This window comes from Charadrius vociferus, unplaced genomic scaffold, assembly GCF_000708025.1.
Source record: "Charadrius vociferus isolate BGI_N301 unplaced genomic scaffold, ASM70802v2 scaffold329, whole genome shotgun sequence".
NCBI classification, from domain to species: domain Eukaryota; kingdom Metazoa; phylum Chordata; class Aves; order Charadriiformes; family Charadriidae; genus Charadrius; species Charadrius vociferus.
In genome coordinates this window covers 2,094,110-2,117,797 of record NW_009649982.1, presented here as the reverse complement: position 1 = coordinate 2,117,797, position 23,688 = coordinate 2,094,110, and the positions used below count along the sequence as shown (strand labels likewise).

The 23,688-nt window shown below is 38.8% G+C and overlaps 1 protein-coding gene across 1 annotated transcript; it reads right to left on the bottom strand.

Moving 5' to 3' along the window:
• Positions 1-10,690: 10,690 nt before the first annotated feature.
• CEP97 (centrosomal protein 97kDa) lies at positions 10,691-23,474 on the bottom strand. The gene is made up of 11 exons (XM_009891658.1): positions 23,456-23,474; positions 22,051-22,193; positions 20,541-20,699; positions 20,072-20,173; positions 19,380-19,493; positions 18,386-18,552; positions 16,959-17,123; positions 15,002-15,135; positions 13,739-14,495; positions 12,491-12,566; positions 10,691-11,407 (listed from the first exon to the last, which is right to left on the bottom strand). The coding sequence occupies exons 1-11, from the start codon at positions 23,472-23,474 to the stop codon at positions 10,691-10,693; spliced, it is 2,553 nt and encodes an 850-aa protein (XP_009889960.1).
• Between the last annotated feature and the right edge of the window lie 214 nt (positions 23,475-23,688).

Here is a 23,688-nt window from a genome sequence, read left to right as displayed (position 1 = left end):
GGCCTAGGAAGGGGGGGCAGGCCGCTGCTGAAGGAGCTGGCTCCGGCGGGGGAAAGTCCCGGCTGAACCTGGCGGGGTTTTGCAGCGGTGACTACTTTAACGCGGTGATGCTATGGGGAAGAAGAACCCCAGCACCGCACGCACCTATTTCTGGGCATCCTTTTTGCTGAGAAGGGCCTCATAACGGCCGGAGGGGGATGATGGGGAAGAGTTCCTGTAATTTTCTAGGCACAGCAGGTGAAGCCAAGGAAGGCAGGATGTGGGGAGGCCGGTGCGGAGCCCAGGCTTATGGCCGGGGTGGCATTACCAGGCTCCTGTCTGGGACCTGCCCAGCTGCAGCCCCCCAGTCAAAAAACAAGGGTCTGACAGGATGTACCATAGTTCAAACATCGCTGGGCCTGAAGGTGAATATGCGGTGGAGCTAAAGAAGCAGTGTCTTGAAGAGCAAGAAGATTATGAAGCGGGGGGGAGGCTGACCCAGCAGGGGCTGAGCTAGGGAGACAGGTACAGGAATGCAGAGTTGGGCAAAACCAGCTGCATTAAGGGCAGGACTTCAGAGTGCTTAAGGACATGTACGCAGTCAGTGTTGGGTTTAGCACCCTGCACCAGAGCTGTGTGGCACTTTCAATCTGGTAACAGGACATCTGCAATTGGATTTGCCATTGCTTCTAAACAGTGCATAAGTTTGGGATTACCTCTTTCCAAAATATTCACCTGCTAGCAGCTGTCTGCGTGAGTGCAGGTTAAAGGCTCGATCGTATTTTTACTAAGTATTCCTTGCTTAAAACCAGGAACAGAGATAGAGCATACTGTGAACATAATACTTTAGCTGTTATAAATATTAAATGTCTACTCTTGTCTCCTGCCCCCACCCCCATCAGCCACAGCTATTTTGAATCACTTCTACTTTTCTCCTCCTTTCCCCACATTACAATGGTGATTACCTGGTAGAGATGGAAAGCAGTCATCTCAACGGGCACCAGCTTTTATTAGTGCTATACACGGTCAGTCAAGACTTGAAAGGCATCTGGCTGTATAAGCAGAACACAAAAAATACAGTATCTTGAAAGATATTTGGTATTGATTTTTTCTCCCCCTCTCTATAAAGCCTATCAATTTTACAGCAGTCTCATTTCTCTTCAGCCTTCCTTCATAAGCCATGCAGTGCCTCAAATTCTCCTATGGATTCTTCAGTTCAAAGCGAGACCCCAGGCAAAACTATCTAATTAGCATGCTAAATGCCAGACATAAGCCCATCGCTGTAATATAACCGGACTGATGTTGGGGATGAGGGCATAGAAGGTGACAACAATGACAAAACCTGTGCTCTTTTCACTTGAAATAAGCTATGCTGTTCTCCGCCACATTTTACATTTCACCATCCCCCAGTGATGGGAAGGGATCCCCACTACTTTTCTGCATAAATTCTTCAGCTGTTACTGCAATTAGTCTTGATGAAGACCTACTAATGAATGAAATGTGCTTCTGTAATCTCTAAAGTGGTAAGACCTTGTGCATAAAGAGGCCATAAACTGATCACTGAGCATCTGCTCTCACACTGTAGAAGGGACCTTGTAAAAGGCTGTTTGGTTTTAAGCTATTTGAATGTCAATGGCTTTGGTGAGGTCTGTTCCACAGGCAACATCTAGAGGTTATCAACCCCAAAAAAACTACAGCTTCAGCAGCTGTCACTCACATTACAACCCTCCCGGTTTATCACAGCAGAAGCACTCGGCAATTATTTTGAGATGAATACAGAAAGATAGATAATGAAAAAAGAATCAATCTTTCCTTTTGTCTTTTTCCAGAATCACATGCAGCAAGGTGAATTTATGCTGGGCCCTTGGCCCCACTGACATTCTCTCCCTCGCCTGCAAATAATCATCAATAATACACAGAATATTAGATAATACATCTGGGATTACTGAACTGACTATTAATTATAGGCAAGTATTGGGGAATGTTTTGGCTTACCCCTTGAGGCAAACTAAACACACATTTGTGCTCAAGTATGATGAGATTTAACAAACAATGCATTTGACAGTACCGGGCATAGTCTGCAAAGAGCACAGCCCACTCTGTTCCCTTCCTATACACATCTTCAGTAAGTCCCCTTTTGCCACATTACCCCTGTATCGTTTCTCCAGCCATTTTCCACTTACACAACCATGTGGTGGTCTCGCCCCACAGTTTCTAGAACAGCGAGTTTCACTCTGACCTTGCACACAAGTTCAGCAAGTCCGCTGGTTTCAGGCATAGCAACAACTAAGGTATATTTGACTTGGTCAGAAAAAGTCTTTCGCCGATCTGGTGGTGCCCAGACCCTTTTCACATCATCTAACACTTGTAAAGGGATAGAGCTTTTGCCAGAAGAATCCCCTTCCAGCTTCCTCAAGTTCTTTCCCAAAAGGTTACAGAGAAGCTCACCAACAGGCACCAAGCAGCCTTTCCACTTCCCTTCCACGCTGGCAAATCTGCTGCAGATCCTCCCTCAGGCAGCTGTGCTGCATTACCCCGCTCCAGGGACAGGCAGGAACACAGCTTCCCATTGTCCCCAGGCAGTTCTGTTCCCCTTGGGGACTAACAGAAGCTCTTCCAGCGCTTCTTCTCCCTTTCTCCAGCAGACAATGGGTGTGTGACAGTCATCTCAGCCAAAGGCTGCCTGGAGCATATCCAGCTGAGTTTAACATCGACACTGCTACACCAATGAAGTGAAAGCATCAGGCAACTATGAACATGAGAAAGCAGGTGAGAAAAGTAGCTTACCTGTCCTGCTAGCAAAAGAATAGCTACTTCATGTGCTTAAGACTCTCAGTATCTGAGAGTAAAGTCAGAGAATCAAAGATCAAAAGGGCAGCCAATCTGCTGTAGAAAAAGTATAAAAATTGGGAACAAGCAAGCCACAACAAGGAGAGGACAAGTAAATGAACTCCACCCCAGAGAGCTCAGCACTACAAGACAGCTGTGGACTGGATGTCAATAGCACGTGCATTTGCCTTTAACTTCAAGCTGAAGGGGCTGTAGGAACTAATGATGGAAGGAAGGAAGAAAATAGTTCAAGCTCTAGAGTTTCTTGCTGTCTCCTGTCTCTACTTAGGTCCCGCAGCCTCTACACACAGAAGCAGCGGTAACCTCCTCAGCTTATTTTCCATGCACTTCCCCCACCAGAAAATGTGCTGCAAGGTCTCGAGGGACTGGAGGACTTCAGCTGGTGTAACAAAAACAGACAGGAAGAAACAAAGGCTGCTGCTTGAATGCAGTTTAGCACGATACTAACAAAACAGCCCTGGCTGCTAGACTGCTGTTCCTCACAACCCCACATTGTTTGAGATTTTGTTATGCTTTTCTAAGTTTACTGCTTTCAGCGCAACACATGAACAATTTCAGCACGATGTGCACAGATTTTACATTTTCCAGGGCATCCTTCATGATCACGGGTTTCCCAGTTTTCACAGACAAATTAGAATCTTGAAAGTCAAAGGCTGCAACTTGTTTCATTTGGACATCCTATACACAATTTTCTGCTATTTCTTCCTTTGTTCAATGTTGTCTTGCACATATCAAAAGAGTAAGCAGACAGGATTTCGGCAAGGAAAAAGGGAAGATACTTGAGCAATCTCAAAGTCCTCACATTGCCAGAAATCACTTGGGCTGTACCTGTAAAGGTCCTAGAAATCCTCAAGAAGTCCCCACTGGGACAACAGGCACAGTTGCTCAGGGTGGCACGTTAACTCCATTGGTCTCGACGCTCCTAGACCAAGGAACACGCTGGATTACTTGCTGGCCTTATGAATCACATGCACCTTTCAGACCAACAAGTTATGATGGAGCGTCACAATGCTGGCCTTATGAATCACATGCACCTTAAGTTATGATGGAGCGTCACAGGGGACATGTCTGAAAACATCCTTATGTATAGGCAATACCCATGCCAGGCTATAGACAGAAAATGAGAATGAGGTCCATCAGTGACATGGAGGAAACCCACGTGTTATAGTCTGTCAGGATCCCTATGTGCTGTCCCTTGTAGGCCAAAGTAATACTTCCTTCTACCTACACCCCAAACTGATGCATTATATTGCCACAGACCCTTCACAAATGTAGTACTGTGGCTGGAAACCAATGATGTACTGATGCAAGCTACTTAGACATAGGAACAGGAGTTTTTCAAACCACAGCGTCATACACAAAAGAAACTCGGCTCCTAGCACATGTAAGGATTTCAGCCCATAAACTTCAAAGTAACTATTTTCATTTGAGCAAAACTGGGTCCATCCACTAGATATATTTATCCCTTTATTTTCCAACTCTAGCCAAAGATTTTAATGTCTTATCTCATTACAATTATGAGCCAAAAACAGGGACAAGAGGGTCCTTCAACCTGAGCTCCTGAAGTGTTATGGTTACTACCCCTACAACACACAGCACTGAAACTTTATAGTACAGCTTTAAGGTCTTAGCTCCACTCCAAGAGAAAACAGCACTGCTCTCCCAAGACTTGAAGTGAATGGCTATGGCCATTTCTGTCTTTCAAGTATCTTCACAGAAGAGCAAGAAGAGTCTCAATTAAAAACCTCAGCTAATTTTTTTGGTGTAATGCAGTGGAAACACATAGTAAAGAGTTAAAAAATGCCCACTAACCTCCATGCGTGAAATGAGAGTTAAGCAAAACAAAGTGGGGGGTAGTTGGTTTGTGGTTTGGGGTTTTTTTGTTTGTTTTTTGTTTCTTTACCTTTGGGATGATTGTCCTGCAGTAAAAACATGACTTTCGTACTGTGTGAGCTCCTGGACTGTTCATCGGTTAAAGCCTCAAAGATGTTTGATTAGTCTTCATTTATTTAAGCACACAGCAGCTATCTGACCAAGCCAAAACAGTAGTAGAGGGAGCAACACGCTTTGCAATTGTATTTTCTCTTGATAAACCCATAGCCTTAATTCTCTTTCTAGAAAGTTCTGTACAGAATACAGCCATATCTTTTCATTTAAACACAGTACGGAATTAAGAACATGAAAGAGAGGGCCAGTGATAAAAAACAAAGGACAGCAAGTCATGAACACCAATTTCAGTGGCATCTACTAATCAATTGGTGAATAAATTTCGAGTACCCTACCACACTCTTAACTATCTTCAACACTGAAAGAGCGGGCCATTAGATGCCTCAGCTGCACCAAGTCATGAATGCTAATGCTTACCTTGCCATCACTGTTCTATATTTCCAAACTATCTCCAAAAGCACCCTCCAGTTGTAAGATAATGACTATTAGCTGTAAGAGTCAGGATCAAGTACAAATTAACATTTTCAAGAAACGTACAAATCATTTATTTAAAATTCAAAACTCAGAGGTACAAACAAAATATTTAAGAAACAATAAATCCAGAAATGTAAACACTTAGAAAATACATGAACTGTACCAATTTAACCACCCACCATTCTTCACAGAAAACAGTGAGAAGTAGAAAGACAAATCAATGCCAAATTGATATTTTTTCAGATTCTAGTTTAGAGGTAGACTAATACTGTGAAAGACTCAACAAAATTTAGTTCAGTAGAATTATGCTACAAGTGAATTTGGCCCATATACTTAGAAACGCAATGAAGCCAGAAAATAAGTTTCTTACCGAGAGCTCTTATACAACAAAATTTGGCATGGCACTTTCCAAGAGATAAAGCACCTTTCCTGATAAATACTGTTTCATGCTTTTGCAAGTAAAGAATCCTGTGCTTTTTGCATTAATGACATAAAGAAAGCATCTAAAATAGACAGAAAGTCCCAACTTTTTGTAAGGCTTTTAGAAAGCAAGTGTTTTTCAGTAACTTCTGGAAACGCAAACTGGGGAAAAAACTTGTAACTATGAAAAAAGACTTTTTGAAAGACTTCATGAATGTTTGATGCTTACTTATTTGGGTGGCACATTCCTCAAGAGGGAAAAAAAAAAAAGTTAATACATCAGGAAAAAAAAAGTCTCTTTTCCACTAGCTAAGAGCTGGGGAACTGACCAGTTTTTACATTTCACTGTTGTTCAGTCAGTCTCCACTAAATGCTACAATTCTATTCTCTCAGGAAAAAGTGTGTCTGTGCGAGACACACTGTAACTTCAAGTCCAGTAAAAAGTACCCAGGTAGTCTCAAAGGAATGTATCTTTCATTTCTGTTCAAACAATTGCTACAAATAGAAATTAAGATTGGAGTTCTTCAGACAATATATACAAATTCATAAAAACCAGGAACAATTTGCAAGCTCAATAACATACAAACATTATTCAGGAAAAAAACAAACTGTTTTTTATATACAGACAGGCTGGCTGCTAAGTGCATTATTTAAATTGCTGCATGCAATAGTAGACTCTACAGTTGTTTAAGGAACTTAACTATACATAAACTGTTCGGCTTCTGCAATTTAGTTTAACAAGGACTTTCTCAAGTATTTGCTGAAAGATATTTATGTTCTGGAAGCAACAAAATAAAATTCGCAGTGTTAATGCCTTCTTGCTTTGTGGTATAAGAACACTTCTGGAGATGTAAATATGACAAAAATCCCAATTTAGACAGCCAGTTCACAAGGACTCAACTTAAGCACGACCCTGCTTCTTTTCAGGAAATGAAAGCAGAGTTAGGCCAACGTTCAGTACCTTCTAAAAATTCCATCCTTGCCACACATACTTTGTTTACAAAATAGCACCACACAGGAATAGTTACCACAAAAAAAAAAAGACACATTACAGTTGCGCATTCGTTCAGCAGCTAAATCTCCCATTCATTTAAATGACAGTTTTAGGTACTGAAAACAGAGTTGTTACCATTAAGTTCAGTTCATGGAAGAAGGCAGAAACAGAAATTTACTTACTGTCATTAATGAGGCATTGCCTTGTGTTTTTCTTTTGTAAAGAAGTTATCTAAGAGAGAGGAATCAATACAATCCAAATACTTTAAAGAAACCTGAAATATAAGATGTGAACAGGCCTGCTTTCATGATATTCTTCTCCCTTTCCAAATACCATCCGGAATAGCGTCTATCAAATATTATATACAGTAGAAAAGATGCGTTCTTGATTACATGAAAGATTGAAATTTGTAAACTATAAAAATAATTGGGAGAAAAATGAAACAGCAATCATAAAAGCGTTGGTGTTACCATCACAGACTAAACCTGAACACACAGACAAATGCATTTCCACCTTCCTCCTTGTCCCTACCTTCAGAAAAGCAGGCAAAATATTAATTTCTGCCACAGTCTAGCTGAAAGAGGTTTGTGTGTGCCAACCACCTCAGCTGGGGCAAAACTACTTGTGTGGCACAGTTTGAATTGATAGTCTGAACTATATTTAGCTCATTTTTCTGAAGCAAATTAAAGGACCGCTTAAACTGTACTCACGGCAGAGCTGACAACACTGCCTGCCAAATAACTATTAGTAATCTCTTCCATCAGCACTGGAGGATCAGCCCAGGACAAAGTATAACAGACAAGCTTTCCTTCTACAAAGTACGATCTTCTGTTCAATATGACGTCTTGCAAAAGGAAAATGCTGAAAGACATACAATATTAACACACGAAAATTTCAGACATGGATTTTCATATATTGGGCCCTCCGATTCCTTTATGAAATTTACATGATCTCCAAAAGGAGCTGTGCATCCCTATCCAGGTAAAAGAATATTACATACCTAGATTAAGGAAACTTGTACAGACAGTTGAGAGTAAATGTTAAGCCATATATTAAACTATGATATGGAACTATCATGATTCTTTGAGAGCTCAAAACAGACTGAACGAAGCCTTTTTTAAGTATACATCCAGTTTCCACTCTAGCCCCCATTATGTTTTTCCCTTTATGCATTTTAATGATCAGGATGAGAATATTTTGTGTATATACAAATTAATTACATCTAACCCTGTAAAAACTAATCAAAAACTTTATCATTCTTTGTGATTCCTGTATATTTAGGCAACTCACATTCTACACATGCAAGATACTTTTCAGAACATCAGAAAAAAAAAATCTTTCATATTTCACAGCTTTCCCAAAATGATAAGATAAAGCTGATTATATGTTGGTAAGCACTTTGCTGTACCTTCATAAAATCGATTTTGGATATACCGTTTACAAGTTAAAAAAGCCAAGAGTTGACCTAGGCATTAGTTAAAATAAAAGTCTTCTTGTGTTTGTGTTTGCAAGCCCTAATAACAGAGGAAATGTCCAGAGACATCTAGGACTTCCACAAAAAATTGTTTCACCAAGTTTCCCCCCTTTGACACCTCCAAAATTAAAGTTGTTTTTCCTCTTTCTAACTCTGCAGCAAAACTGACAATAACAGAAAATAGCAAAATACATATGGTCGCTTGGTGTCTTCAGTAAGCAAAACGTTTTTATCCAGACAGAGGTCTAGTTTCTCCCAGGTCTTGCGTATGCTAATGCAGCACTCTGCCATGAAATAGAACTCACTATATTATTACACCTAACCACTGCCTCCACAGTGTAAGGTCCAACAACTGTTTCACAGACAAATAATTTCTTTCTCAAAACCCAAAGAAAGTCTCTTTAAAGGTTTACATAAGTTTTTTTTAATAACAGATTGACAAAGAGCCAAATCCTATGAACTGCAGAGATCTCCAAGCACGGCAGATTTAAATGCAAGTTGAGAACCTTCAGAGGACCATCATGTAGCCTACACACTTCTTTGCACAGTTAATTAGATGTTGTGATACATTAATGCACCTGTACCACTTTCAATACCCAAGAACACTCATGCTCTAATTATGAATATGGTTATGCTACAAATGTGCTGTAACTAGACTGAGTTAGAAAGATAGCACATTAAGATTCTACACCTCAGTTGGTGTATTTTGGTTTTGGTTGTTGTTTTTTTTTTTTAAGTGCTTTCATGTATGCAAGGCACAGCCAAATGTCAGCTTGACTGCAATGACAGCTCTTTTGAGAAGTTAGTGCCCTAGAACTTTTTTTTTTGGAGGTGGGGAAAAAGAGATGATAGCTACTCTATACGCAGAGGTAAGCTTAATTCTTCCAAGGTGAACTTCACCAGTGGACAGATGGCTGGTACAAGTCCAATACACCATTTATGTTCTAAATAAAGGATATTTTGAGGCCTCAAGTGGATACCGGCCTCATGCCAAACTCCTGAGTAGTGGTGAATTTCAGCTCAGAACCTAAAGTATACAAGCAACCAAAGCTTTTACAAAAATTAAGTTATTTTACACGGTAACATGGTCATAAGAGTCACTTTAAAATGGCACTATTTGATTTTAATGACACCATAGCACCAGAAGTTAACCTGTGGATTCAGAGAATTATAATATATGCAAGTGTCTTCCTCTCCAAAAACTTAATATTAGCAACTATGGGAACTCTGGCTTTCCAGTGCACGTTGCAAAATGCAGTATTAGCAAAATTAACTGACCCCTAGAAGTCACAATGTCAAGTTTTATTCTGCTAGCGCCCATGACAAATCCCATGGCAAACCAGATTTCCCTTCCCACTTCTGCGGTGTACTAAGACACCTGATCTTTTTCCATTAAAAAAACAACATAGCAAGGGCTAGGCAAAATGCAAACCCTATTGCTTGCCCAGTGTTTAAGTGGAAAGCATAGCCTAGGTAACTTAGCACATTTGCCAACAGGGAAACAGCTTTTTATCCACATCTAATTAGAATGTCAAATACTGGACAGAGGAAAAAAAGAAGGAAAACCCAAACAAAAAAACCCCAGAGATGTCAAGAAATAGCTCTAAGTCATGACATTTAATATTTATACCTGTAGATAGTAGTTGTGATCCATCAACCACACTAATGTCTTGAAAGCCGTGCAGATCCAAATCCCAAAATGGCATTAGCATCCTTGTGGAGGCAAAAGATACGTCACCAAGTCTGCTGCTGTAACCCAGCAGTGCAGTCTTGGAAACTATGTGCCCAAATCACATGCCCTTTTGAAATTCTTATTTAGTAAAGGCTGCTACTGGTACCACTTTGAGTCTTACCTGAGAAAGCAGGGAAATTCAAACCCAGGGCAAACAAAGGTCGAAGTTAGTTTGAAGCTCCCTAAGGTCTGACTCCTGTAAGTCCTTGTTTCAGTGCATATGTAAATGACTGAATTCCTAGCCAGCAGCTTCAAGTAAATGACAAAAAGAAGTTACTGACTCAGACAAATGCATCTTTGACACAATGACCAAATTACTCTTGTTAAAGTAAAAAAAAAAGTCTGAAAGGCAACTGCTTTCATCTTTCTCATCAGGCCGTATCCATACGCACACATGCTGCCTATGTTGACTCCATTTCTTCCCATATTTTTTCTTTCTCTTTGCAAAGTAAGAACTCAATCCTGCTTTTTCGAAAAAAATTCAAAGACTTACCAACACATTCACCAAAGTGAATTCACAGCAAACACTTCCCTCAACAACCCTAATATTCAGAATTAATTTGATGGAAGCCAGTTGTTAGGATATCAGTTTTATGTTTGAAAATAAAGTGCATAATGACTATCACTGAGAACTTTGCTGATTTCAGGTCAGCACAGTTAGTGTCAGTCCTCAGTAACATCAATAAAATACTAATTAAAACATAAATTGGTAACATGAGTCAAAATCTGAAACAGCACACATGAAAAATAAGTTTTGTAGAAACAGGAAAAAGAAAGGAAAATGAAATGGAATTCCTAGTGCTTTGTGGAACTGAGCCTACTATACAGTTATCCCAACATGCAGCATCTGAAATGATGAATCACAGTCTGTTTGCTTCCCTTCTGCTATTCCTGAATTCAGTTTGCAGCTTTCTGGTGTCTGACTGATTTCACCTCGGGCAGGGGAAGATGTATCTTGAGGGAGATCTACAGGGACAGTGTCAGACGAAGAATCTTGGCCTTCTGCTGAGACGGTGATTTGTGGCCAGCTACCCTCTGTCTCACCGTTGCAGTTTGTCCCTTCATCAGCCTCTTCAAGCTGCTGAACAGATTTCAAATACTCTTGTATTAGTCTGTTGTCCTGCTCATTACTAGAGCTCTCTTTACTTTGCTCATGTTCCCCAAGGCTATCCTCTACATCTGAAGAGCATGTTGAAAGAGAATTGCCACATCGTTTGACAGTTTCCACCGAAAGAGAGCTCTCAGTTCCTTCTGTTAAACTTTTTTCAGAGCTACATAAGTCACCGGCATGAGTTTGATCAGCCATGGAAGAATGAAAACCAGAATCTGGGAACTGCAACAAAGACTTTTCCTGAAGAACATCACTAGCTGGAACTAACCAAGCAGAACTAATGTCTGGTGGGGTTTCCTGCTCAAGTGTGGATGATCGAATAGATGGTTCAGATGGACAGAAAGTACTGGCTGAAGGGATCCCAGGTTGCCAAGTGGCACCTAAATTTTGTGTCACTGAAAGCTGCCATTGTTGAAGGGATTTAACCTGTAAATTATAGAGAGAATTTCATTATGGAATGTAATTGATAAAAGTACTTTGATTCGTAGAGTATTTCTTGCAATCACCAACAAAGCTCTAGTATAAAATTTAAGACTGAGTGAACTAACAAAAGGTTTGGTATATTTTTAGGGAAAATATGTTCTTCCCACTGTTAAATAATGGCTTTTAAACCTAGATGCCCAACACTGATAGAGCACACAAGCCTCCCAGTTCAAATACCTAAAGAAAAAGGAATCTGCTCTTAAAAACAGAAAGGATGGGTGTGGGAAAATAATAGAAGATTGGCGAGGAGGACTGAAAACGTGCTCAAGTGACTTGCACCTGGGGTGCCAGACAACACATATATCACACTAATCATTGTTCAGCCTCATGTGCTCACAAGTAGAACAAGTAGAACCGTAAGTCTGTGATGGATTCAGGGACACCTTATCTAACATACTTGAGATTCCTGCCCTGTTGAAGGAGATCAAAGCACAGTGGAAAACTATGCCTGCTTGCACCCTTGAAATGCAGGTGAGAACAGCAAGTCCAGGTATTGATTCAGAGATTCCCCGATCTGTGAGGTATTGAGATTAAATTTGATCTTTGCCTTTCATCTGTGGTTTTGTGGTTGTTCCTGCATCCTACCTGTGTCGGCTCACACCATAGGGAACCTTTATGAAACAACCCATGCTCAAGAAAACACTCAGTCTTATTTTTTGAAGAATAGCTTATTAGAAGATGTATTAATACATGTAGATATATAAATACTTTAGACATCAGTTGCCCACAAGGAATGCAGCTTGACACCATTTCATTTGCTCTGGGCATCTAGCAGTCACATCATGCTTCACGCTGCTGCTACATGTATTTAGCTTCCCTTGTGTTTCGTCCTCCTTCTCACACCAGGCTATAATTTAGCCTTTTGTAATAAAACCAGTGTTATCGTGCTAATACTTCTGAATGTTATTTCCCCCCAGAATTGGAAAAAATGAACGATATTGACTATCTCTTCAGGATTTACAGCATGAAATAATGCTTTTCAAATTCACACGTAAGCAGAAAACTAAGAGGACTAAAACTACTTACCTGGTTCCAAAGAAATCTGACAGCTTCCTCCTGTACAAGCCTCTGAATCTTATCTTCCTCTCTTTCTTTTCTTAGTCTGCAAGAACACATATCCAAATTTATGCAGCTTAAATAAGCAACATTTGTGTAACAAGATCAACAAGAATACATAAAAAATGCCTACTTATATAATGGCACTCTTGAAAGATACAACAGAGCCTACCATTAAGACATTACTGCAGTCTGGCTTGCCATCAATATCCTGCTGACTTCAAGTTTCTTTTTCAGAGTCACATTAAGATTCTGCTTCCTTTTGCTGCAACACATTTATTGACTTGCTAATACTTTAAGTGTCTTTTTGTAAACTGAACCTGAGCTCTTCATTTTAAGTAGATGTGCTTCTTTATCCCACACAAGAAGGAAAAAAAAAAAAAAAATATCAACCCAAAATAGTGCTTCTTCGTTTCAAATTATGCTCTCCCCAACTGTTACCACTTGGACGGAGGTATGATGTGTAAGCATTGGGAGTTTCTAGAGGTTCACTGAGGGCTCGATTTGATTCACAGAACTTTTGTCGCTTGTGATAGTCAAAGGAGAAGAGCCTGTCAGACCACCAGTTCTCAGGCTGATCCTGAAAGGTATTAACTAAATGTGCAATTTATATCTTACATATAGAGGAACTTTGATAATGATCTCCTCCGAACATGGATTTACAGGATCAAAAAACCAGAACCAAGCACAGAATTGCATTTTAAAATTACATCATGTAAGGCAGAAAGAGAATCCTTCTTTTCCATCAGTAACAGAGGAATGACTCTCAATATGGACACTTCATTTACACACTCTGTAATTGCTAGGAGACAAGCAAGAAAAGTTCCACTTAGCAATTTCTATTTTGGTTATGCAGTGAAACATGCAAGTCTTGCTAATAGAGGAATGGAAAAATTTATTCTAACCCAACCCGCTCATAGAAGGCAACCTGGTCTACTGTGAGGTGTCCCTGCCCAAGGCAGGGGGGTTGGAACTAGATGATCTTCAAGGTCCCTTCCGACCTAAACCATTCTATGATTCTATAATAGAAGACACTTTGAGAGCATGAATAGCTATATGCATAACTGTGCTTATCTTACAGGAAGCAATCTTCTACTGTAATCACAGTTTTATACTACTGGTGCTATATATACATCTCAAGATATGTATCTGTTCTGAAATATCCTGGAATGATGGTTATATTCATTCAGACAAATACACAGCATGACCTGAACTTACTTTTGTATTTCATCAGTTAAGCAAATGATGTGCTCCTGCATTCTTTTCAGTCGAATTTCATACCGCACTTCCTTGGCTCGGGGATGGTGGTTCCTCGTGTAAAATCCTCTCCAGCAGGCTTGAAGCTTGGTAGCTGCTTTAGTCATTCTTTGTAGTTCAGCTGTGCCTTGATCAACAACAGCTAATGAATCAGAACTTTCTCCTGTTATCTGATCAGGACAGAGATTTTTAACTCCTGATGCAGCACCTACTGAGGTGCTGGGGTGACTGTGCAGAACTTGGTCTTCAGAGGATGCTGAACAGTTGGTAGTATTAGCAGTCAGGCTAACTTTTACTGGAGCTGGAGAAGGCAATGGCATACTCTCTTTGATATTCTCTTGAGTTTCTGCACTTCCCACTGTTCTGTCGGAGTGCTCTCTTGTAACACATGAAGCTTCTTGCTTGTTAGCTGTTTCTCCACTATTAATATCTCTCACACATTCAATCACTGTATCATCATCATCTTCTAGGCCCAAATTGATTCCACGTAGGTTCAGGTCTGAAGTAGGAGACACTGGAGACAATCCTGAAGCAACTGGCATGAAAGTAGACTCTGAGGATAAAAGGCTGCTGTTTAATTTGTCTTCGTCTGTCTGTATATCTTCAAGGTATAGCTCCTTGCAAAGAATTCTTTCAAGATGAAAAGTGTTCTTTACTGCATAGGAATGATCATCATTTGCGCTTGGTCCAACCCAAGAATTCTTCTGGATGATAGGTTCTAGATAGGCAGAAAGCCATATTCAAAAGCGTCACAGTATTTCAAGAACATAATCTTCTTTTATTTCACAGGTATTCACAATTTATTTTAGATAGTTAGAACCTGGGTGTGTAAGAAGATCTAAAATGCTAGTAATGATAAGCATTTCTATATAATAAGGACAATAACTACTCATCACAGTAACATCCACAAACTTTGCAAATACTGGGTACAGTAAATTGCACAAGCTGCCTCTCCCTGCAGAAGTTAAACTTTTATCAGATGGAACAAAGTAATACCTCTTCAGTTTATTGGATTGTGGTTTTCACTTAACAATCTTACTAGCATTTCAAGACACAAATAAGCATGGAATGTATTTTTAGAAAATGAAGTATAACTTCAATTGAAATCAATAGAATAAATTAACAGCAGGGCCTTGTTCTGAAACACTCTCCACAAAGTTATCCATGTTAAAAAGAAATATTTATTTCCATGTGTTAGATCACAGGTGCAGATTAGCTTCTTACCACTTTCAAGAACTATCTGTGGTGGCTGGGCTGGACTGCTGTGTTCATAAGTAACCGGCAGTGTTTTGTTGGGAGTGGAAGACGTAGGTGGTCCTTCGTTTTGGTTCTGATGCATCAACTGCCTCTGGTGAAGCCTAAGCACAGAGTTACAACTGATTTTATATTTCTTTTAAACTTTTTTGGTACGAAAGACATTCAAAAGAAATTATCAACTAGTTTAAAAGAAACAAGGGATCAAACAAGAAGCTATTTATGCAGATTCCTACGCCTACAAGACACTAACAGGACTACTCACAAAGTAGGGGATTGCACAGACTGTTCCTGCTCCCCTTCCTCCAGCCCCTTTTTCTTCATTACATGTACCCAAAAAAAAGGCAAAACAAAAAACAACCAACATGCAATTCTGTCTACAGATTGAAAACCATGAAGTATTTCTATGCACGAGGAAGGTATGCAGGTATTTTAAGTGTCCACTGCAGGATACACTATGTTTGTATGCGTAGAGGAGTCTGAGGAATGAAGGGAGTGTCTTCTACATTCAAAAACAACTGAATCAAGGAAAGGGTACCCCTGTCACTAAAAGCACAAAAACCTAATACATATCAACAAAATTGCCACCAATGTAAAGTCATCCTTTACAAACTGAGAAAATACACGGGTTGTTTCAGCCCAGCTAAATTCAAAGATCATGAGGTACAGGTCAGCAAGTCAAACTGCTTTAAAAATCATATACGTGTGTAAGTGTGTGTGTATACACACACATATATATATATGGGTGGGGATTTTGGGGGGCTGTTTTTTTAGGTGAGGGTTTGTTTTCTTTGTTGGCTTTTGGTTTGGGTTTTTTTGTTGTTTTTTTTTTTTTGTTGTTGTTGTGGTGGTGGGGTTATTTTGTTTTAGTTTTTAAACAATTATATTTCGCAAGCCAACTTCTTGAATTTTCCCCAGAAACATCATGTGAATGTCAGAGCACTTAGCTGGAAATTCCAATGTCAATATGCTTTTATTGTACCTTCTCCTTTGAAATGGCCCCAACATTTCTGTAATTTCCTCCTGGAGATCAATCTACACTAACAAAGTATGCAGTAGGTCCTTCCAGGTACTCCCAGGTTTCTGTCCCTTTTGATGAGACGCCACCCTTCTGCTTACTACAAGGCTTCTGTTGCCCAACTTTCTGCCCACACTATGCCATTTATGTAGCCTGCTCCTTTGCGCTGAGTCTTCTGCTCTGATCCTTCTGCAAAAAAAGGTTGTCAATAGGTCCTGGGGAATAGGGATACCTGTATTGTTACATTTTCTGGCTTTTAATCGCAATTAGCTCACCTCTTCATGGGAAAAAAGTGTACCACGGTAACTCTCCTTATCTACTTACATAGATCTTAGCAAAACAGCTACAACTGGCAGAATCAGCAGGCTGTACAGAGGCCTCTGCTGACAGACCTGAGGTTTCAGATACAGAAATCATCAAGCGGGAACAGTGTCTCTCAGAGAACAACCTTAACTTTAAAACAAGGAAGAACACACTAAAACCAAAAGAGTGGCTAATACACCAGCGTTCCGCAATAGTCTTAATTTACAATGAGAACAAAAGTTAATCTAAGCACCTTTGTGATGTTCTCCTCACTTTCTCTGTGGCAAAAAAAATCTCAGTAGGTAGTTTGTTTATTTTAATCACAGTCCTAACACAAATGACCTTCAACATCCTACAGAGCACAGATTTAAAAATGCAGAGAATGTGCCCCTAAGATGGCCCAGCAAGCAGAAAGACACTCCTGCCACTGCTGTCTTGCCTCTCATTCCCCTCTAGGACACATCCTGAACCTCCATTACTCTTCCCATCTCCAGCCCTTGCTGTTGCTTTGAAATACTTAAAAGCAAATCTTCTGTCCAACACATAATAAGAGAAAAAATAATGTTCTCAATTACATTCTCTAATACAGAAACAAGTAGTTCTTACCTTTGCTTACTCAGTATTTTTTCCAGTTTGGCATCCTCTTCAGTCTGGAGACCGTATGTAGATATAAGAGGACAAACAGTAGCCAAGTACTGGACCAGCTGAACATGCTGCCCAGGTCGATATGATCTTCCTTTACCTTGACTGTAGAGCCATTCTGCTTTCAAACTGTTAGGAAGGGGGGAAATGGTCACCATTAATGCATGGTATAAAACTCCTAACACTCCTTTGTTTACTGTTTTTCTAGTGGGTGCCTAAGAGCTAGTCTACAAATCTAATCAAAATGTAGACTATGCGCAGTGCCCAGCACTGGGAATTTCATTACCAGAATAGTGAATAAAGTATTCCCTCACATAACCATCAATGAAAGAAGAAAAACCCTCTGACCAAGATGTGCAGTCTCTGCTTTGCTGTGTGTAGTCTTTAAGCACTGATAACACATTTGTGTTGATGAATTTATCACCAAAGCTTTCACAGAAACAGAAAAGTTCACACAAACGTGCAGAATAGCCACAGGGAGCAAATCTTGATGAAAGCATTCAACAATTGAAGCCTGTTTGCAAATTAATGCTCTTCAGTCTGAGAACATGTAATATGATATATCCATATATAATAACACAGTTAACACAGAAAACCCCATTAGTCATAAAAAAATATTTCTAGAATCCTTATGGGCAACTTTTTCGGAAAGTTGTAATATGTTATGGTGAAACAGAAATTGGTTTACCTTTGATCAAAAAGGCCACTTTTTATTTTAGTAATGGGGAAAAAAACACATTAATGTGCTGGAATATGTTAATGTATTGGACTACAATGTGTTTATACTGGGTAATGTTTACGCTTGCACTGTTTTGATCTCAAGAACTTTAAGAAGACATCTCTACTGTCATACAGACATCATAGCGATATAGTGACTACAATGATTCGTTGACAAGTGATCTGAATAACATAATATTTGACTAATTGATACAAAAAATGCCAAACCTAGAAATGAACATGCAGATCAGGCCCTTTATAAAAGGGCATGTTTGAGCTTCCTCCAAGATACTAGCTTTAATATCTGCTGCCTGTCTCCTTCTGCAAAGTCAAAGAGGCTGTAAGCTTGGAAGGGGGTAACACACCATTGATAAATTGCTACCACAGTTTTGCTATGTAGAAGTGCTACTGTGAGTTGAGTAACAAAACAAAAGCTCAACTTTACACTTCTACGTAAACAAACTTGTGATCCAACATAATAATTTCAGTGTGACAGATGAAAAATTTAGCAAAACCAACAATGTTAATTGGCTTGTATGTCATATGGCCATAAACAAGACAAGCAGAACTGCAGATCGTTAGCACTTTCCCCCCTTTTTTATTATATAAAAATGCAATTTCAGCTTAGCCAAACTTGATTTAATAACTATAGAGATTTAATAGTATTATGTCACCTTTCCTTCTGAGAAATCACGTATCCATCAAGAACCTTAAGGTTCAGGCACCAGCTGACAATATATGGCCTGTAGTCAAACCCAGGGATAGAAGGTGTGGCCATCACACAGGGATTGTTCATAATTGACAACTGTTCCAGTTGACGAAGAGAGGCCAGGAAAGAAACCTTGGGAAAACAAGATATATTTGTTAACTGAACAGAACCTATTAAATGCTTACAGTACATACTACATTTTTGCTAGTTACAGCTAGACATCTCACGCAAAACAACAAAATTACAAATACACTGAAAATCACATTTGCTTTTTGAATCTGAACATCTTCAAAGGGCCTTCTATCAACTAGTGCCATTTTCTCATTAATTGCCCTGTAGGTACTATAGACCGTGGAAAGTATTAGCTTCTTTTAAAATCTGTGAATGGGGCTTTATGTATAGAAAGGTACAGTATTTCTATGATTCCAGTTCACTACAACAGGTGTTGAGATTTTGACCAAAAAATGGCAAGCCAAAAAGCTGGAGAAACACTGTCCTGTTTTGAAGAGAAATGTATTACCAAAATAAGATTTGTGTTCCAACATGGAAGTCCAACTAACAGTTTTGACTGCTACTTATATTTCATAAAACGCAAACAAAACCATAAAGACAAAAATCACAGGCAAAATAATTGTTTCTCTTATATGGTGTTTGAGAAATAGATAAAATAAGACACGGGCCCAAAAATGTTCAGTTGCAACAAAACAAGAGTCAAAGTTTCTTTCAAGGACAAATTTTAAAAGGTATCACCTAGCTTGTGCAGCTAATGCAAGTACAGTTATTACATAACTATAAACATGTATAGTTATTACATAACTATAACATATTAAAAGTTACTTCTGTCAACATGGGTCGTTTCAAAGAAGACAGCCCATTTTCCGTTATATCCTGAAAAGAATTATCCAACTATTTGCTTTCAGTCTTCCTAAAGACAAGGTGATATATCTCCTACATCTTACCTCATTTAAGTCTCTGATTTCATTTTCTGCCAAAGAAAAAACAGTCAGATTCTGAGGTAGGCAAACAGGGGCAGTGCGAAGTGAAGTTATAATATTTCCATGTAGCAACAGAGTCTATAAAATAAAAATATGGTGATGAAATGTATGTTTGATCAAAACTCCCATGTTTTTTGTTCAGGCAATACCTGCACAATACACGCAAAAGAACTATAATTAAGGCTTTTAGTATCATCAAAATTATTTTTGTTTATTCCCCCAAGGGAAAACTAAGCTTTATATTTTAGAGCAAAATCTTCTCATTTTAAAATGCAGAACTGAAGTATAGTCACAGTTAAAAAAAATGTATTTGGAAACATTTTTGCTCTACAGTGTTCATGCTGAAAGAGTTAACACTACGCTTTGTCATGATCCGTAACATGAGACAAGAGAACTGAGACCTATGAACAAGATCGCACCATGTTATCTTTATCAAAATCATTAGAGCAGTTCTAGAAAAATCACTACCTCAGTTCCTTCAAGTTGAAAACAAGGAAAAGAATTCTTACATGCTTCCCTCTAGAAATTATAGTGATTAATTAAAATGCTTTAAGAGCTAGCATTTTAATAATGAATGCTTCGAAAGGCAGCAATTTTCAAAGCAAATTTCTTTATGCAAAGAATGTAACAATACCAAGAGATAAAATAGCACCTACCTTCAGCGATGTAAGCTTGGAGAGATCACCTAATTGAGCTATATTATTGTCTGATAAATCAAGATGCTGAAGAGATAGACACGAATTGATTTGTTCAATGGCCTGCAAAAATAAAGAAGTCAATTACTCACAGTAGCTGTTTTTTAGTCATTAAATAAAACCAGGTATCAATAATTAGAAACCATGTTGAAAGCTAAAAAGCACCGGATAAATAACCCAAAATTAAAACCATGTTTTTACACAGTTTCATTTCAAAGATGATAGTTACTTTCCTATTTGGGGGACTATTTCCCAATTATCATTACATTTTGATATCAAACCTTTTATTTGCCCTCTTCTCAACCAGTAGACACAAAACTTCAACATTTTTTCCAATCAAAACCAGAAACATACTCAGATTTCTTTGCAGCATTCTCCAAATTTCTATACCACGAGATTCTGGAAAACTTATAAAGACTCAATACTTTACCTTGAGGTTATTTCCTGCCAAGTTCAGCCATTCCAGGTGCACCAAATCCTTCAGCCCTTCGACATACCCAATACTATTATGAGGCAAGTTTAACACCCGGAGCTTAGTCAGTTTTGCTACACCCATCATTCGCACCAAACGATTGTTGGCTACAGAGAGCTGCAGATTGACATACAAATAAAAGAAACAGTTTTTAACTATTAAACTGCACAGACAGAATAGGCTTTTATTTTTAGTGGTTAAAAATCTAATCTAACAGGAACTCCTTCAATCTATGTACTCAATTTTAAAGCAAATAACACAGACACAAAAAACTGCAAGAGCCAGGAAATAAATTAGTGATGAAAGAAAGCAGTCTTCACAACTCACTCTGCAAACTTAAGAGGAAATTTTCATCCTACCAATAGCTAAATAAAGGAGAATGAATGAGGAGTTGTGTCATATGAAAATAAGATTTTAAAATCAGAATTGCCAAATCATTGTACAAATTGTTGCACTGTTCCTGGTGTAAAATCATACTTACTGTCAACATGGCAGAGGACAAAATATATTTCACATGATTCTCAAAAAAGTCCTGTGCTAACAGGACTGTAAATCACGAACTTTTTACAAGATAAGTCCTGATTAGACATACGAATTAATAACATGACCACCAAGCTGGCAGACGGTGAAGGTTTGTTGTAGCAACAAACCCCACCTCTGCTGTCTTTTGGAGAAATAGCTTGTCTCTAGAAGGTATTAGGTGACTTCAAGTCTATCTGGAAGCACTTTTAGTGACAATTAATATGGTCTTGTACAGCTTTGGCCTGGAGGGATTAAAACTCTGATTTTTGCAAGCACCAAGCACAGGCTAATGTTAGTGATAACATTGTTACCACTAATACCCTCATGAACTTAAATGGGCTGCAGCTAGTAGTAAAATTAAGGATAAGCACTACCAACATCAGGGCCTACATGAATGGATATGTTAACGAGACTACGTAGATCCCTCCCACTTCACATTTTTTCATTTGCTATTTCTGTTTTAACCCAATCCACATGGCTTTTTTTTCTTCTTGTAAATTAAGGCAACTAATCCTCTTCCTTTGTGAAAAGTTCTGAAACCCAAATGGAGAGGAAAGTCCTGTAGGTATGTCTGCATGTTTACAATTACACAGAGGAAAGATAAAACAAAGTTGTTTCTAAGGTTACAAAGCTCAAATATGCAAAAGCTAAGAAGTATCAAAATTTGGGTTATAATGATTTTTCTAGATGTTCTTATGACACACCCCGCATTAGGATTTATTTAGTTCATTTTTAGTTACCTAGGTAACTAGCAAAACAACTTCCCCCGCTATGAACTACAGAGCTACAATGAAAACAAAGCTTTCTATTTTAGTTAGCTATTATTTTCCTATGAAAACAGTAACTGCTAACTTACTTCAACTGCATAATACAGCCTTAAAGCAGTATTTTAATTAGCATCACAGTACCCTTATTTCATAGCAAATTCAAGTCAAGTAACACTGACCTGCATCAGATTCCTGCATTTCTCCAAGTGTTCCAATTTAATTATCTGGTTTTTGTCCAGAATCAGAGTGTGAGTATCAGCATCACAGGGTAAGGTTGGACCCAGTTTTTGCAATCCTTGACCTGACCAGTTGACTACCAAACCTTAGAAGAAAAAGGAGAAGAAGAAAAAGAAGCCCCAAAGTCAACACTTATATATGAGAACATGTACTGAAAAAGTATAGCAAGATAAACAGATTTGTTTTATAATGCATGCAGCTAATGTGCAAATACGAATTAACTTTCTTTTCCATATAAAACTGAGGCAAATTACTTTAAACCAAACACATTAGACTAATCGACACAGTTACAGGAAGATATGGATTCCAGGCCCCGTCCCAATAAAGAATTCTGGTGAAATTCTGGAAAGTCAGTAACAGATCCTCTGAAGTGGGAAGCAGAGCAAAATTTTGGTAGTTAAAGTTGTAATCGTCACAACCCCACATTTCAAAGCCCCTAAAATTTTTTAATTCTTCCAAGATTTCAAGTTTTAAGCAGCTTGTCAACTACCTATCTATGTGTAAGCACTTTATCTAAATTCCTACTTGTACGCAAACCCAGAACATGCCTAGCACACATCTGTAGGCTCACACTCCACAAACAGCAACCATACCTGTTACTAATAAAAAATGTGAAAACGGAAGGAATCTGGTAAAAAGGTAAGCAGCATCCATCCTTTCACCAATCAGAATGTGGAAAACCTGATGAGGATTCAAACCTACAAACTTCACCTTCCTACAGAATTCCATCAAACACCCTGCTGAAGCATCTGAAGATTAGGACACTTGTAAATGTGAAATACCCATGTGATAGTCCTCAGCCAGAGGAAAATAAACATCCTTATCGTGAACAAGTCCTCAAAAAGCTAGACCATTGAATAAAAGCCTGCAGTTTTCTTTTTCCCCTCTGTGTATTTCAGAGGAGAAATATTATTAGCCTTTTTCTTTTTTTTTTTTTCTTTTTTTGAAATGGCATTCTAGGTGCAAACTCAAAGCAGAAGTTTCAGATGGTGAAATCCAAACTGACACCTCTCTGTTGTCAGAAGCTAGATGCTTAAGATGCAGAGAATAAAAACTCAAGATTCAGCCCTCCCTTTAAACCTTCCTATCAGATATTTTAAGACATGCTCCCTTTTAGCAGCTTGGCTGTTGCAAAACCTAATCTTAAATATTAACTATCTTAAATTATTTGGTAGGAAATGTGTCTAATTCAGAGTCAAAGATTCCGCTCCAGGACTTCACTGGCCAAATCCTTGAGTGCATTTTGGAATTTTGGTGCTTGTGTCCCCAAATTGCATTCATAGGCTCAATGTCCCATATTCCAGCAAAGCACCTAGTGAAAAGTCAGAACAAAGAACCCATACATACCGCCATGTACTAGTGGCATGTGGGCAGGAGCAAATTTTAAATAGGCTAGCATATGATTTAATTAATGGAACACACAAAGTGTGTGCAAAACTGTTACTATATAAAGTTAAAAGAAAAACATTTGCCATCTACAGAGAACTTGAATCGCTGGGTACCCATGGTGACACCTGCAAATAATAATTTTCATATGTTAAGACTCTGCTGTGTTTTACATATATACACCATTCTAGCGC

What these genes read in the sequence shown, in the direction of transcription:
- CEP97 (XM_009891658.1), bottom strand. An exon ending in CCAAGCTTACATCGCTGAAG is followed by an intron (nt 19,494 to 20,071) that starts GTAGGTGCTATT and finishes TTTATTTTATAG; the next exon opens with ACTCTGTTGCTACATGGAAA. An exon ending in TCAGATTTCTTTGGAACCAG is followed by an intron (nt 11,408 to 12,490) that starts GTAAGTAGTTTT and finishes TATAATTTACAG; the next exon opens with GTTAAATCCCTTCAACAATG.